At 33.5% G+C, this 18,861-nt stretch overlaps 1 protein-coding gene across 1 annotated transcript; it reads right to left on the bottom strand.

Annotated features, from left to right (window-relative positions):
• Positions 1-315: 315 nt before the first annotated feature.
• On the bottom strand, positions 316-18,558 carry LOC126781306 (cytoplasmic dynein 1 light intermediate chain 2). The gene is made up of 9 exons (XM_050506233.1): positions 18,405-18,558; positions 17,988-18,178; positions 16,384-16,587; positions 8,129-8,340; positions 7,068-7,297; positions 6,432-6,543; positions 5,650-5,790; positions 4,990-5,235; positions 316-4,664 (listed from the first exon to the last, which is right to left on the bottom strand). Exons 1-8 carry the CDS (start codon positions 18,476-18,478, stop codon positions 5,005-5,007), a joined length of 1,395 nt encoding a protein of 464 aa, XP_050362190.1. The 5' UTR covers positions 18,479-18,558; the 3' UTR covers positions 316-4,664; positions 4,990-5,004.
• Positions 18,559-18,861: the final 303 nt, after the last annotated feature.

Below are 18,861 nucleotides of genomic sequence, written 5' to 3'. Positions count from 1 at the left end.
AACGAAGGAAGTTACACGAAAAGTAATGTTTCGATTTCGTAGACTATTTAATAATATATAAGCCTTGTGCAATGTAATTTATAATGCGTTTTAATACTGCAAAATTATACAAAACCTAAATTTTAAATTAAAAATAAAGAATTATATTGGTATACTTTGATAAATAAATTCTGATGTTACTATATCATTTTATACCTTACCTGAAATGCAAGGTCCTATTTTTTTCATACATAAAACTTACGTATATTTTATTTATATAAAAAACGTATGAAATATGAACACAAAAATAAAAACAACAACAATAAAACACATGTGAAACAGATTTCGTGCTATTTTATTTATTTAAAATATTTATAATTATAACTTGTACAACAGCCGCCAGTAAGCTTATATATACAACGAATGGATTTTAAATAAATGACACTTCGTCACCTCTGTAAAAGTAAAATACAGAGTTGAGTGTAGATAGGATAGTCCTAGGCAACTAGCAAAAAAAAAGACCCATAAGTTTTAAAGGAACATAATACAAATGTCACCACACAACAGATCTTTTTGTTTCAGTATTTTTTAATAAAAAAATAAGTTTATTTAATTTGTTTTTAAGTTAAGCTGCAATTTCTAAAACACAAAATAAGCAACATGGCGACTTATTGATTTCTATTAATTTAATTTTCGATTTGCATATTTATATAAATATAGTTATAACTCAAACAATTTTATTTTAGTATGAAATCTTATTATTAATAATATAATTGTATCCATTATAATTATAGAATAAACAACCAAAAGAGATGGCTATAAATATAACGATCTAAACTATTGAAAGCTGCGTCTCCATAAAAGAATTAGCCATTTCGTTGTCAACAAGCATTGGTTACAAAAGTTTATAATTACCTTGTTGTTTTGACAACTTACTTAAATAATTGTCGTAATGTGGTAAATTAACAATTACACGTGACTTTCTGTAGCAAACATAGAAATCACCAACTCTTTCAGTGGAAACGCAACGTAATTACTATCGAATGAGAATCTAATAGTAAATCACTATGCCTTTGATTTATTAATAAATAATAATAATAATAATAAAATTAAATAATTATGCAATTTTTATTTGATACGAGTGTTTGCAGCTATATGCTTTTATAAACATATAATGTTTATTTTATTTGCAAATATTGCTATGTGTAAAATACGAATTTTTAATGCACTAATAGTCTAAGTATCAAAATTTGAAATTCTAACACGTTCTAATTATAAAGATTTCAAGATTTAATTTATTATTCGTTTTAGCATTTATTGATTTCGCTTCATGAGGATGTTACGTGGCTAATTAAATAGTGCTAAGATATATTGTTCTAGATAAAATCATATCACAGAATATAGATGTTATAAAAAAAAAACATCTACATATAATTGAACTGTTTTTTTGACTAGTTCATAAAAGAAAGAATAATCTAAATGAGCAAAAACAATATGAAGTTCACACTATTTGAATATTTAGTGACGTAGATTATCGATTTTAAAACACTGAATATGGCAAACATAGACAATTAAGTCATTTTTTAAATAATAATAGAATATCATGTCGATTGAAACAAAAGCATTTTGAAAAAAAATCTAAATTATTTGCTGTAAAATTAACTTCTCTGATATGAGTCTTAATTTTTTAATTGAAATGAAAGTTTGATAGAGATAGAGAATAATGAATTGTTTTATGTTGATATTTAAGTCTATTAGGTTATATTAAATACTCTTTAACAAAATGGACGCATTCTTTAAAATTGTACTTATCGTTTTCATATAGGCTTGCCATAAACAGTATATAAGGAGTCTTATTATAATGATACGATTGATGATGATGTTCAATATAACATAGTTTGTAACTAATACAGAATATATTACTTATTATTAAAGGAATAAAGCACACATTAGCGTAACTTTTTCCATGTTAACTATGAGACAGAGATAAATTATTGTATTATAATAAATAATTTTCGAGTCTCGACAACCGTTGTATTGAAGGATAAACTTACAATGAATAAATATCATAATCTAAGTTGCTAGTAAAAGCACTATAAGCCATATTTAGTCTAGACACATTAACACATTTTATTTGAAAGTTATAATATAGTATAAATCCATTTCATTATAATTTGTCAAAAGTATAAACAAGAGTAATAATACTGAATAAAAATGCCCCGAATATTTTATATTATTAATCTGCGGAAAAAACTTATTGAAAATTATTATTTAAAAAAAATATTATGACTTGTTTTGACGTCGGTATTTGTTTAAATTTTGTTAAATTTCTAATGAAATGGACGATATGCACTTTAGCCACCTAACATTAAGTCCTCGTTATAAAAAAATATACCTTTCTTATAGGGAATTTTAAACTCGCCCTGACCAATCCTTAGCTTTATACAATCGAATGATTACATATATATTATTTTTAATTTATATAATGATATTTTTTGCTCTCTTGTCACAAAGAAATATAAAATAATTTATTTTATTTAAAAGCTGCCCTCGAAATTATCTAACATCATATGAAAACATATTGTGCTTTAAATTAAGCTTCTGTTATCCAACGAATATTATTCTAAATTAAATTACACAATTAATTGTTAATGTGTAAGTTAATACTTAAAAAGAAATTATTGGAAACTAAAAAGCCACGCCTTATACTTACATACATATTCTATTTAATTTGAAATATGTCGAATTTAAGTACTATTGTAACGTTTATTTTTATTTAAAGGATTTTAAGTGTTAATTTTAGATAATGTATAGTACTTAAGTATAAATTCGAATGTTAATAGTGACCTTCGATGCTTAAAAAAAAAATGACCAGTTTACAAAAGAGAGCATTGGGCAAGATAAATAAATGAAACTTCAAATGTTATTCGATAATTTTACTATAATAATAAGCACCAAACCACGTTTGGAATGTTCTGTATTGCACCAAATGTGAACATACTCCATTTAAAAAAAAATATTACAGGCTTCATACAAATAATATTACAAAAACCTCACGAGTCGATTATACCGAGTTGTTTATTTTTAACAAATTAATTTTATTACAATATTACAGAGAAAGGTCACTATTACAATTCAATGATAGAGCTCGTTTCACTCAAATGCAACGGAAAGAAATCATAAGCTAATTTTTTTTTTCAGTCATATTAAATATAGCCTTGTACACTCTGTTCGGAATAAGTACCTATGTATAGTTTTTTTTAATGTTGCTTATGAATTTATGTTGCACGGGAGTGAACGCCTAGCGCTGTGTTAAATGAGTGTTAACATTTCGAAAATGAAATTATGAGAAAAATAATAACTACACACTGATCTTGCCATTTACCTGCTAAAGTATTTATGTATATAAGTTTTCATTAAGCGTTGTTTTTCCAAATTTGCCGTGTTTGTCGGTAGTAAAGCTGTAATTTTTTTTGGTTTGACACTAAAAATATTATGTAAGGTACAAAATTTGCATAATTTCAAACGTTTGTCATATTTATTTAGCAGGTAAAAGCATGTAGTATGCAATAATAATTGAACTTCAAAATCCGGCACGGCAATTTGAACCCAAACGTTTTATAAATATGATCGATATTCCTTTGCAGAATAATGAAGTTACCCGTCATTATTGCGACTACTTAAAGATGATTTGTACAAAATATAACGACTTTATTGTGCATAGCATACTCTCCTATGACTTCCAGTCTTCATAGAAGATCACAATTCGATATGAGCACTTTATATAGAATCTAAATATCATTGATATAAATATTTCATTTTTCAAATAATTACATGCTATTTGATTCTATATAAAACGCTCGGTAATCTCAAGACGATTGCTGACATATTTACCAACTTAAGACAAAAGAAAAACCGCTGCGGCGTCTGTCGGAGATATCTTCAGACAATTTACGCCGACGATTTCCTTTATCCATATCAAAAGTTCAAACATAAGCTAAATAAATACTTAATATCATAAGAACATATTACAAGTAAAAAAAATTACTGAATAAGAAATTATTACAACTTTCGTTTCATTCACTGTAGCATATGGAAATGTATTATAAAACGTTTCTATTCGTTGTTGAGGCATTTTTAACTTTCAAGGGCTGCCAGTATTGTCATTGAAACGACCACAGAATAAAGAGTAAATTGAAAATTACTATTATTAATTTTGCATATCGTGACAAAGCTTTATTTAGTATTTTTTTTTTATTTTGGAGTCTAAAAAGTAATAAAATTAAATTACGACATTTCTACCACACTCTTTGCTCTGAGTTTTTTTTTCCTTTGCACGTATAAAAATGCCTCGAAAACGTTACCTTAACATACAATACATTATACCTTTATAAAGTACATCACACTGCCGTTAGCCTTACCGTAAACATTTGACAATGCTGGAATATCTATAAAACCGTCGGTCCCGAATCGAACCGACCGATCACGATCCCGCTGCCGTGAGTGACGTCACGAAGGGGAGAATCTCGAAGGTTCCGCGAACCGAAAGCGAAGTATCACTCGGAATAAATAATACGGGTTCCGTCGCCGTCGGGGCGGCGCGTACAAGCCAGCGTGTGTTATGATATAGGGGGTCGGAGCCGCGGTGCGCAGGCGTCGGGGGGACGCCCGCTAAACTAGTGTACCTGGAATGACAGAAGGGTATATATTATTTTTAAATTAATATTGAATAAATTTAATCTCGTTCATGTGTGCATTTGCATCAGAGCAATTGTGGCTTTAACTGCTATTTTAATTTGAAAATGGACTGAATAGCCTCTTGTAGCTGTACAGGAAGGGACAATTCAAATGTGCGCCAATGAATACTTGTTTTTGGTCAATGTAGATTTTACTGGTGGAATGTATTCAAACGCGTTTTTTTTGAAAACGCGTTAGGGGGCGCCATCAGCGTCAAGTTATTGAATTTATTAATGTAAGGATTGCAGTGACGTGGACGCGAGGGAGCCGTACCCGTGGCGTGCGGCGCTAGCACTCGGACGAGTTGAGGTCGAGCGGCGGCGGCGCGCGCTTGGCGCGGGTGAGGCGGTCGAGCTCGGCGGCGGCGTCGGAGCGCGCGGCGGCGGCGGCGGGCGACGCGTCGGGCGCGCGCGCGCCGGGCGTGCCCGTCTTCTTGTACAGCAGCGAGTTGAAGAAGTTCGCCAGCACGCCCTCGTTGCCGGGCGTGCCGGGGCCCATGCCGATCTTCGCGCCGTCCAGCTGAACGCGATAGAGGAATATTTTAACAATCTCTTCTTTGACAGTGACAGTAGCTAGTGCAACTTTATGTGTCAAAGCAGACCAATCGTCGATTGTTTCACAATAAAAGATTGCAGCTTATTTAGTAAAATTACAATGAAATTGTACTATAATATAATATTACAATGACATATCATAAATTTGGTATCAGTAGTTGGATTTAGCCGATGAATTAATGTTAATATTAATTACAGTAACTTCACTCTTTTTTTATTGTATTAGGTAGGCGGACTGACAAGTGGGCCGTCTGACTATAAGTGGTCACTACCATCCCTTACACCGGCAATGCGCCACCAACCTTGGGCACTAAGATTAAGACCTTTGTGCCTGTAGTTACAACATGTGTATGAGCGTGTGACGTGACGCAGGACGCACCTGCGCCGTGGAGCGCTGCGCGGTCCGCAGCGGCGAGTCTGCGCGCGGCGCGGGCGTGCCGGCCTGCAGCGCGGCCAGCTGGCGCTGCAGGAACGCCTGCTCGTCCTCCGCCGACACCTCCGCCTCGCGGTGCCCGCCGCTCTGGAATCACGACAACCGATTATGAGATGGACAATATTATGCATCTATTATATCAGTATCAGCCTGTGAATGTCCCACAGCTGGGCTAAGGCTTCCTCTCCTTTTTTGAGGAGAAGGGTTGGAGCTTATTCCACCATGCCGCTCCAATGCGGGTTGATGGAATACACATGTAGCAGAATTTCAGTGATTTCACACATGCAGGTTTCCTCACGATGTTTTCCTCCACCATCAAGCACGAGATGAATTATAAACATAAATTGAGCACATGAAAATTCAGTGGTGCTTACCCGGGTTTGAACCTACGATCATCGGCTAAGATTCACGCGTTCTAACCACTGGGCCATCTCGGCTCCTCGGTAATATAGTGATAAGTATCCCTGCCTGTCTATTATATCATTCATGGAAATTGGAATTTAATTATGCTTATGTCTAATTTAATTCATTTCATTCATTCTAGATTCATATCCGGCAATGTTAGGATTGCCAAAAAAGATTAGAAACATTTTAAAATTTATCATTTTAGTTCTACAGTACTGTAATGCTTGTTAAAATATTCTCAACTAGATGAATACTAAAAACTAAATTCGAGAAAATAAACAAAAAAATACTTAATTTTTATATTAAATATTTTTATAACTCACCTTCCTCGTGGCCGGCTGCACAATAACATCTCTGTAATAATCGTCCGGCTTACAAGTTTGCATATTTTCATACAATATACTAATTTTTTTCATACTATCCCATCCAGCAGGTCTGAAACAAACAGATAGTTATTACCGAGGATACTTTATTAGCTTTATATGGAATGTATATTATGGAGACAAGTCTCTAGTGAGTCCACTTTAGGAATGATAAGAATAAGACCAAAAGCCTATTCCATCGTTTTTTTAAAACCACTCAATACACTCTCACTCACACAGAGTTGGAGATCTAACAGCTGTATGGCTACTTCGGTCAATATCTGCGATATTAAGCGGGAACAACTGTCCATATTGGCACTCACCACCACAATTTAGTAGAATGTATTTATTTATTATGTATATATTAAAAAAAAAAAACTTTTATTTTTAATTATAATTATTTCTATCAATGTGTAATTATCTATCAATAATTATAGAAAATAAATATATTATATATAGTTCTAATGAAAATATTAAAAATAAGAATATAATTATTTTACACTAAGAAATGTACCAACATTCGTATTTGTGTTATTACCATGAAGCGGCTGTTATGAGTGGTAGCGGTGGTACCTACTCAGTCGAGGTGTAACTCACATCAAGACGGCATCCTTCTCGACAATGAGCGCGGGCGTCCGGAAGGGCAGGCCGTATATCCGGTGCGTGAGGTACTTGTAGAGCAGGTCGCAGTTCTTGTCCTCCTTGGCGCTCGTGTAGAACAACGCGGCGCCGTACCGCAGGCAGAACCTTCGGATCCACTGCTGCATGAAGTCGAAATGCTCGTCGCGGTAATCGTGTTCCTTCTCCAGCGTCGTCATGTAATCAGTCTGTGGGGTAAATATGCCAGGTCATTTGCGAAATAATAAAACTTATAGACTTACGTGTATTTGTTACGAGTGCATAACAATATATGCTATCTAATATGTACCAATTGGAATTGTATGCGAGAAATGGAAGTTATTTAAATGCGAACAAACGGACTAAGTGAAAAAAATACGATATTTAATAATAATTTATTATTTAATTTTCTTACGTCATCTCGAAACACCTTTTAAAGTCTTTATACCTAGCGACTAGCGAACTGAGCAGGATATACTATATGCGGTGCGTAAATGTGCACGTAAACACAGTTACACTTGCTATTCCAGAAGAAAAAGGCGGAGTGGGAGCAGGACAGGGCTGACCCCGCTTGTCTGAAACAACGAAGGAGTAGTCTCGGCTCTCCCACAGCATCGACGCCCGGGGTTTAAAAGATAGTGCGTAACCCTGGAGCCTTGAACGCGTGTCCTACTTCAGACGGCTCTGAGGAGGACGGCTGCACTGACAAACTCGCACTACCGTAGACTAGCATTAGTGAGGACGTGTCGCCATCCTTTGCCCCTGAGGAGAGCTTCGCCGAGCCACGCGCGTTAAAAACGGTGGGATAAAACACGGATGCGTTATATTGACACGATCCTGTGGCCTCTCCGATTCCCTTTTAGAATCCGTTATGCCGCCAATCTGACACGATCGGGAAGAGATCAGGCACATAACGTCTTAATGCGCTTTCTGAAAGAGTATAATATTACCAACTTCCGAAGTACAGGCCGCTCTGGAATATTTCTTGGAAGTAAAGCTGAATAAAAACGAAGCAGTTATTATTAATACTGTAATATAACCTTTGTAGCAACAACGACGATGTCCAGTCCGAGGTTGGTGGTGAGCACGGCCTCCGGCAGCGGGTTGTCTTCATCGTCACTCTCCAATTCGTCGGAGAGATTACGCGACGAACGTTTCATGGGCGACGAAGCGGTCGGCTCGAGTTCGTCGCCCGGTTCCGTATACCTCTGCCACTTTTGAACTTGCTGTTTTTTACTTTGTAAACTTTGTTCTGCAAAAAAAAAAACATTTATAATTATACAATGTTCTTAAATATGTGATAGGGCTGAAATGCATTTAAATGCAAAATACCTTAAAAAATAAAAACCAAAAACAGTTGAATTTTTGGGTTTTAATAACGAATGCAAGCATATGTGATTTCTTTAAACGCAAAATTTTTAGTATAGTGGTTGAGTGTGAGGATGTATTCCGTGAGGAAACCTGCACATATATCAACCTCACGAAGTCAACAGAATCTCACTTGAAGAGATTATTTCATATACCTTTTAATAGAACGTAAGAGATATTACAGTTTAGATAAAACTTAATCCTTAAGACAAAATCAATATGCACGATTTTGCGTGGACCCGTCCGAGTGGGCACCACCCACTCAGTTTCCTACTGGTAAACATCAATAATTTGTATTGCTATATTTCGGTTTATAGTTTGAGACTTTCTGCGTGTAATGGAAAATACGATATCATTCAAATTTGTATACTAAAATTGAAAAACTCTAGTGAATTTTTGACACAAAACGTTCCTTTTCTTCTCCTTTTACTTTTCTATTCTTTCTATATTCCGAACCGGTACTTTACGTTTAATTAATATTCTAAAATGAAGAATCTAAATTAATTGTAAGATCATATTTGTAGTTTATTTTTATTTAATATATATAGTATATGAAAAGTTACATAAATTTTATCATCGTACAAACGAACAGCATCATTTCAGTTATTCAATCCAACGAAATGTAACGTAATAAAAAAAATGCAACGATTCAGTGTTATGTCAACTTTAAAAATACCACGTAAAACTAACCAGGTACGAACAGTCATCTGATTCTAAAACTTTACCGACGCATATGAAAATTTCGAATGGAAAAATCCATACTGCTGTAAGCTCCGCCTTTTGTATAAATAGTACTGCATTATTTTTAATATACATAGAAGTTTATGTTTTTTAAAATGAATATAAAAATAATTTCGCTGCGAAAGAAACCGTCTGTCTGTTACGCTTTCAAGGCTAAACCACTGAACCGATTTTGATGACATTTAGAATGAAACAAGCTTGAACCCCAAGGGTGCACATAGGCTATTCCTAACACCTGCACCCCCCCTTCTCGCTATCGCTAGATAACTATATATATATATATATATAGTTATCTAGCGATAGCGAGAATATATATATATATATATATATATATAGATATATATATCTAAACTATTTGACTATAAATTTACATATCAAAATTAGATGTACTGCTGTTAATAGTGTGTTTGTTTTAGCAACTCGAAAAATCTGCTTTTTTAATGGAATAAATAAGCTTATGATTAGACTTAAACTTGCATAAGTATTTTTATGACGGAACTACCACGGAAGTCAGTAATATAACAGTTAAACCACTTACGAAAAGTTGGATACTTGAGATTAAATATTAAAAAAATATATAACTAAACTCATTGTAGCGGAACAAAGTACTCGGCTAGAAGTTGAGAATGAAACAATTGCACAACAGTTAAGGCTTTTTTATATATATAAAATAGGTAGGGGTACGCATGGTAAGTGATTACTATCGCCAGTAGACATTGGCACTGTAATAAATATAAACCATTGCAAGAAAAATTAACAATTATTCAATAGAAATTATGGGTTCAATTGACCGACGACATCGGCAGAGTAATTTTAACCGCAATCAATAAAAAGAAAATTGGATTAAAATTATTCATAAATTTCATGTTTTTTTTTTAATGTCATTGGTTGAAGATAATTAACACAAGAGCTATTTATATACTAACGTTTAAACATAAGAAATTGGTTTACAGCATTAAATATGACAATGCAAAGACGTCAAGTATAACATTATATAGTATAAGTATATAATAAATAAAACCAATGACTTCTCTTTCGGAAACTAGCAGTAAAGTTTTCTGAGAAAATTACAAACGAAATGATGAATACGCAAACTGAATTTGACACACTTAACAATTTTTAGATATAGGTGTATGAATTTTTCAGTCTACTGCACTTTCACGAATAAAATTACATGAATAATAGCATCGCGTGGTGTCATTGTGCGGCGCGTTAAGAATTTACTTATATACGTATACATTTATAATAAATAAGCTCGATTTGATTACAATCTTTAAAAATCAATGAAATCCACACAAATGTACAAAAAATAATTTATATTTGATTATTTCTATTTATTGATGAAATTAAAGAATTCCTTTTGACTTTTTAAAGTAGTTGGTTATTTAAAGTAAAAATTCTATTTACAAATAAGAGTCAGTTTTGTATTGTAAATTTGAAATAGCGTCGCCGCGACTTAAGGGTAAAAAAAATACAGACAGAACAGCCCTAAAAGCCGAAAATTTTACGTCAGATGGTTCATGAAACGTTTCTGATGGAAAATTCCATCATGCGCAGGTCTTGTATTTCAGTAACATAGTCGAACAGGGCTGAGATTGCAAACAAGCAAAGTTGAGGAAACTAGTATACTTAAAAACACTAATTATATCGTAATTTAATTGTTTTTTTTTTATTAGAAGAATTATTTAATCGGATTATCTTTAGAAGAAGCCTTAAATATACGGCTTCATAATTTAACACAGAATCAAGATCGTTAAGTAACATGTTGGACTAATTTCATATTCTAAATAAGGGTGTTCAATTAGAGCATTTGTGTGTATGATGGAATAACAATAATAAATTTTTTTACTGGCGAGGACATATGCAACATCTTAACCGATGATCGTGGATTCAAACCCGGGCAAGCACTACTGAAATTTCATGTGCTTAATGTGTGATTATAATTCATCTCGTGCTTGACGGTGAAGGAAAACATCGTGAGGAAACCTGCATGTGTCTAATTTCACTGAAATTCTGCCACATGTTTATTCCACCAACCCGCATTGGAGCAGCGTGGTGGAATAAGCTCCAAAATCTTCTTTTCAAAAAGGGAGAGGAGACCTTAGTTCAGTAGTGGGAAATTTACAGGCAACACATATGCAACATCGGAGGACTAGCATGTGCGTAGTTCGACTGCGACTATTAGGAAGGTTTATTAATATTTTTTTTAAACTATTTTGTATTCAAGGTATTCTTTTATTAATTAATGGAATGAAATATCATGGAATGAATGGATCAGAAAAAAGCATTTCAGATTTATTTTTTTTTTATCCTGGGACATTTTTCACACACGGCCATCTGATCCCAAATTAAGCTTGTACATAGCTTGTGCTATGGAAACCAGACAACTGATATACTACATACTACTAATTTTCTTTTGTAAATACATACTTATATAGGTAATTACACCCTCACACTCAGGACAAACAGACATGTTCATGCTCACAAATGTCTGTCCTGGGTGGGAATCGAACCCACAACCTTCGACGTGAAAGGCAAGTATCTACCAACCACGCCAACCGGCTCGTCAATTTGAGAACAATTTTGATGTTTTGACAATTTACTTCAGTAATGGTCACTTTATAAGGTGTGTGTTACGACTTGCTCGTGATGAAAATTCTCACAAAAGGAGCCACAGTTAGATATTCTTTATTACCAGAATATGTAAGAAACGGGACAATTTGTTGACACTATCAATGCGCTTCGTCCAGGAACACTTAAATTACCTAATGCCTGTAATTACACTGGCTCACTGCGACTTCATACCGGAACAGAAATATTATCATTTGACGGTAGTGTAAGTGATAAGCCCTAAATACAGAACGGTGAAAACACATCACAATAACGTCGTATGCGACACTTAATTTACCGTATGGGTAGACATTTCTAAATGAAGCCATATAAAATCACCCTAAGATAGGGACTTCCCTATAAAAAATCGATTAAAAGGCAGTTTGTTGAAATACATCGATGGATATTTAATCGTCAAACGCTATTTCGTTACTGTTCTCGATGACAATCTAATTAACGTTACATTAGTTTTGTTGTGTAGTGTGTGTGTGTGTGTGTTATATATATATATATATATATATATTAAATAAATATACTGCAAAGATTTTATGAGTTTCTGTCGCCTCCTCTTATATGAGGTTTTTCTTTACGAACCGGTGTTAGACGTTTTTACAATCAAAAAGTAAGTGCAACGCTTCTTCTTTTTTTTTTTTTTATAGAATAGGAAGGCGGACGAGCATATGGGCCACCTGATGGTAAGTGGTCACCAACGCTCTTAGACATTAGCATTGTAAGAAATGTCAACCATCGCTTACATATCCAATGCGCCACCAACCTTGGGAACCAAGATTTTATGTCCCTTGTGCCTGTAATTACACTGGCTCACTCACCCTTCAAACCGGAACACAACAATATCAAGTATTGCTGTTTTGCGGTAGAATATCTGATGAGTGGGTGGTACCTACCCAGACGAGCTTGCACAAAGCCCTACCACCAGTAATTTGGCTATGTATGGAATGGTTAATATTTCTTACAACGCTTCTATTGAATAAAGGCTTGCGGCCTTACTAACAAACGTTATTTAATGGGTGATAAGGCAAACAATGCTGTCTTCTCCTTTCAAATGTCAAATCAATAACGATAGAAAGAGAGAAATCAGTGTTTAACTACAACAGCCGCTAAGCAACATTTATAAGTAAGGCCGTTCGACTGACTTTTAAGCGTCCACAGCAAAAGCCATCCCCACATACAGACGTACATTATTTTTAAACACGGTAACGAGGACATTCTTACGCTGAACTAAATAAAAAGTTATCACTCATACTATTTTTAATTTTGAGCTATGAAGTAGAACCCTTCATTCGTAGTTTTTTCCTAATTATAATTATCAAAATATATCACCTACACTTAATTACTCAAATATCTTGGTCTGAGTACGTATCTATCTATCATATCTATCTAAGGCCAAACAGCAATACCTAATTAGTATTGTCGTGTTTCGGTTCGAAAGTAAGTGAGCCAGTGTAACTACAAACACAAGGGGCATAACATCTTGATGTTGATGGCGCATTTTTTTTTTTATAGAATAGGATGGTGGACGTGCATATGGGCCACCTGATGGTAAGTGGTCACGAAACGCCCTTAGACATTGGCATTGTAAGAAATGTCAACCATCGCTTATAGCCAATGCGCCACCAACCTTGGGAACTAAGATTTTATGTCCCTTGTGCCTGTAATTACACTGGCTCACTCACCCTTCAGACCGGAACACAACAATATCAAGTACTGCTGTTTTGCGGTGGAATATCTGATGAGTGGTACCTACCCAGACGAGCTTGCACAAAGCCCTACCACCAGTAATTTGGCTATGTATGGAATGGTTAATATTTCTTACAACGCCAACGTATATGGACGATGGCCACTTACCATTAGGTAGTAGCCATTTACCAGTCCGCCTATCAAAACAAATCTAAAGTTCTGATTTTCAAATGTACCCGTGATCGATATTTTATTACGAACTTGTTTACACAATGCAGTATTCGTGAGATGATTCATATTAGAACTGTCTGGACATTTTAAACTTAATAAATAAGGGCTTTTCTATAAGAACAAACTCGAAACGCATCGAAGAAGACGGTCGTAAAATGTCAGAATTTGATATGCGACATTGACCATAATAATCATAACATTTCCATAATACACGCATCAAAATAGTATATCACCACAAGTCGGTTGTCACCATTTCACGGCTGAGTAATGATGTTATTATTAAAATTTATGTTAATTATAAAACGTTATAATTACAAATAGAGAATTCTGAATTCCACTTTTGAAATATTATGTTGATGCAAATTAAGAAAATAAGTTTTTTTTTTAAATACATGCGGATTATAAAATATTACACAAGGCAAATTGTTCAAGACAAAAGGTTATGAAACGAACAAACGTACGTCTACGAGAACCAAACTGCATCCATAAATTTCATTCACAATAAGCTATTGGTGGTAGAGCTTTGTGCAAGCTCGTCTGGGTAGATACCACCCACTCATCAGATATTCTACCGCAAAACAGCAGTACTTGGTATTGTTGTGTTCCGGTTTAAAGGGTGAGTGAGCCAGTGTAATTACAGGCACAAAGGTCATAACATCTTAGTTCCCAAGGTTGGTGATGTAAGCGATGGCTAACATTTCTTACAACGCCAATGTCTATGGGCGTATAATAATACAATACTTATTCAATTTGTTCATCTCGAAGAGATTATCTTTGTTTTTGTCGTGAGAACTAGACATCATTTTTATGTCATAAACTATATGCATGTTTAACGCTTTTATTTTTGGATTGAAATAAACTATTATAATTAAATATCATACTTTGAAATGATCATCGGTTATATATATAAAAAAGTATATAATATATAACATCGTGTGGAGTTAAAATGCAATTCATGCACGAAGACAGGTGCTGATGTCATCCCTATCATCCCCTCTCCCGTCTCCTCGTTATAATATTAAATAACTAGTGATGTTCTAGTCTTATCTTAGTCACAGCAGAGAAGTTTCCTACGAAAACCGCTATCAAGATCACAAAGACCGTGTTAAATCTCCCGCCAAGTAATATTAGGGGACATTTATTTTCTAAATGCGTTATTCGAGCTGGATATATATTCCTATTTATCTTATTGAAAATTTTTATTTAAAAAAAAAATAGATACGCGGACTGTCAAATGGTCCACCTGATGATAAGTGGTCACAATCGTCCATAGACATATTGGCTCTGTAAGCATTATTAACCATTCCGTACAACGTCATAGCGCCATCAACCTTGGGATATAAGATGTTTTGTTGATGTATGTGTGTTGAATATGTGATGAGGGGCTGGTACCCAAACGGGCTTGCACAAACACCTACCACCAAATAAATAACTGGTGCAATATTTTTTAAATTCTCTTCCGATATTTAAATTCGACACAATTAATTGTATTATATCAACAATAATAATAATATCCTGGGACATTATTCACACACGGCCATCTGACCCCAAACTAAGCAGAGCTTGTACTATTGAAACCAGACAACTGATATACTATATATACTACTTTTCTTTTGTAAATACATACTTATATAGATAATTACACCCAGACTAAGGACAAACAGATATGTTTATGCACACAAATGTCTGTTCTGGGTGGGAATCGAACCCACAACCTCCAGCGTGAAATGTAAGTATCTACCAACCACGACAACGGCCCGTCAATAATATTATGGTAATTGTTTCGTGGCTCACCTACATTCATAAATTATCAAAACAAAAATGTGTGAAACGCGCTCATAACGTTTATAAACGAAATAAACCAATGACATTTCGTTGTATAGTAAAACCAGTTACATTTGAACATCGCTTTGATTAAATATTACGCGACACTGACGTAACACGTGAGTCACATCGAGAAATAAACATAACTTTGAACTTAAAATTCCGTGCGTTATGTAAAGCTTTAGGCATTTGTATTTCTACTTAAAACTAATATTCAAAATCATAAAATTAACTTTTATATTATTAACGTTAATATACTTTTACTAGGGAAAACAATTATGCTAAACTTAATTATTACGCAGATTTAAAATAAGACTGGAATAATGAATATATTAATATACATTTTTTTTTAATTTGGTATAATAATCTTACGCAACTAGAATCTGTATTACTTGTTCGAAATTCAAATTAAAAAAAAATATTCCGAGAAGTACCTGCAAAAAAGTTATTACAGCTTGTATCGTACAACAACTAGAATCCAATTAGAATTCATCATTGACTCGTGTCGTGCACAAATACACTATGCAGTCAGTGATAACACTTCCGTAATAATAGAATGTATATGCATCTAGCAAGTTTTATTCAAGTAATTTTCAACATAATGACATTTATATATATACGAATGTTTGTTTGTTCGCCACATATGCGTTCCTAAACTATTCCCGAGATTATTTCAAATTTTAAACAATTGATATTGAAATTGTCTTGAAGATTTCTGGCATTTCACCATTAACATATTGTATCGAAAGTCTACAAAAAATATATCAATGGCATTGCAATTTGCAATGCATTCCAAGCAAACATATAATTAAAAAGGACTTACCAGGTGTGAGATCCAATTTATCTATATGATCACCAAGTACAGATGCCCAACTTTGTAGTTGATCCAGGACACCCCATGGTGTTGTCATGGCAACCGTTAACAGGACCAGTGTGTGTGGGAATGTCTCCTCGTTCAAAGCGAATTTGAGGAGATTCGTATGTCCTGGATCTCCATCGAGTACCCATACACTGAGTCGTGTGTGGTCTGCAAGGTGACACTTTTGTAATATACAATATATTAGTTTAATCATTCGACATATAGGCAGATGAAGAAAATAAACTAAAAACAAGGACTGTCTGTCCACACAAGTTCCATTTTTTTAGATATAAATTTATTTCAAAAAGGATAGGTAATTAGTAATATTTGGACTGAATTTATTACATGTAAATATATAATCTATAAGGTGATCTACTTAGTTATCTACGAGATAATTATTGAAAATAAATTGGAAGATTCACTAATTTAATACCAATTGTTATTAGATATTGCTATGAAGGTACTTATTTATTACATAATAGTACTACAGTAAATCCTGGTACTTAGGGAATCCGGTAGTGCGGCATTTATGTCTGAGGATAAAAATCAACTCCAAAATACTTAGAACAATAGAAAATTATACCAAAATGGTTATATATGTAATATAATGTACCTACAAATTTATATACATATATATATTTTAGTTAACAATCCCGCTCAATTTCTTTCACCGGTTCTTCTCAGGTCTGAGGTGTTATTTTCTACACTGGTAGTAGATTAGTGACAGTCAATAAGAAAGCTTCCATGTTGAATACTTTAAATAGATTTTTCAATTTAATTGAAATTTGTTTTTTTGAGTTTCCTGCTTTTGCAGTTTATTTACAAACTGTTATGTATAGCAAAACATTTGCTGTTATACCAAATAACCTTGTGTCAATATTTAATAAAATATATTCATATAATGTAAATTTTAGTATAATACATGATTCTCAGTGTTTTTATTAAAATTTATATACAAAAATAAAAAATATAAATAGTCTATTATTATGAGTATTTGGCATGTTATTCCTATATTTATATATTAATTATTTAATGAGAAGCTATTCTGGTACAGGACTCATAAATAATGATAAAATATGTAATATACTGAGTTAATGAATAACAAAAGCAAAAGCTGCATGTAGTTTGTACTACAAAACTAGCAAAAAATGCAATTTAACAAGAATCCCAATAAGATTCAACTTAATCTGATTGCCTTTTTTCAGGCGCCTCCAGTTTTTTTTTTTAATTTTAATGTTATGAGCACCAAAACTTAATTAAATGTTATGTTTTTTAAAAACATTTACTTTGATATAAATTACATATGGAAAAAGTGACTCAACAATCAATAAAAAGCAATGGTATGATATTAAATAAATTAAATATGATATTAAAAACATATTTTAATTATTAAATAATATAAATCATAGCTTATTTTTAATAGCTTCAAATTCATGCTAGGCTCAATGAGCCGAATGTAATTGTTATCAAATAACTGCAGTGTGGTACATATTACACATTGAGAAAGTAAATAATTGAAAAAAAAAGTTTTTACATAATATACTAAGTTCAGTTTAAGTTTTGCTTACCGTCACGATATTCATCTCTAACATCTATATAAGCATATTCGAGCGCCGATCCCTTCTTGGGATCCTCAACTCCCTGTAATTTAGCTATGAGTGTGGTTTTACCAGTCTCATTGTCGCCCAGAACTAGTACATTCTTGTTGGAGGGCAGCTTCGTGTTACCTTGGTTCTGAACTTCTTCTAATATAGCTGACCTGTAAACAGAATTCGAATGTGGGGAAATATTTCACATGGTCAAGTCTCGTGGATCGGCATGTGAAATGATGTTTCATTCTACTACTTTTTCACAAACAAAGGCAAGACGTCGCAGCTAGGTCACATATTTCTCAGGTACGAGTCTTTGACATCACGTAGGTGTGACACATTGGATACCCTATATGGATGCTGTATGTAATCCGTAAATGAACAGTGAACAATTACCACAAATTATCTTTCCCATCGCCATTCTCTTTCTTTTTAGATTTAACCCCATTAGCCTGGCCGTTTGTCTCCATTCTTCAGAAATGATAGAAGATAACAACGGCACAAGAGGCTTTTCTTTCGTTTTCGTTTCGGCTGTTCATACGTCACTCTCACAGACAGAGCACAGAGTACAGACTAAGTAAACTCGTGTTCAATAATTGTTGTCATATGAAAATATAAATTAAAAAAGAAAGTTTGCAGACTTGTATGTAAAATTGTATTCTCAAAATTTTAATATATCAGTGTTTTACATGTATTTTTGTTATTAAATTTTATAAAGTTTATGCCTCTGTATCTGAATCTTCTCATTTCAAAAATTATGGGTATTTGAATAATATGTTTTTGCAAAAAATATTCTATCCTGTATAAATTAATAGTATTATTTCTAGACAATATAAAATAACACAATAATTAT

This window comes from Nymphalis io, chromosome 3 (genome assembly GCF_905147045.1).
Source record: "Nymphalis io chromosome 3, ilAglIoxx1.1, whole genome shotgun sequence".
Lineage (NCBI taxonomy): Eukaryota > Metazoa > Arthropoda > Insecta > Lepidoptera > Nymphalidae > Nymphalis > Nymphalis io.
The sequence above is the reverse complement of the archived record's forward strand: the minus strand, read 5'-3'. Positions and strand labels throughout refer to the sequence as shown.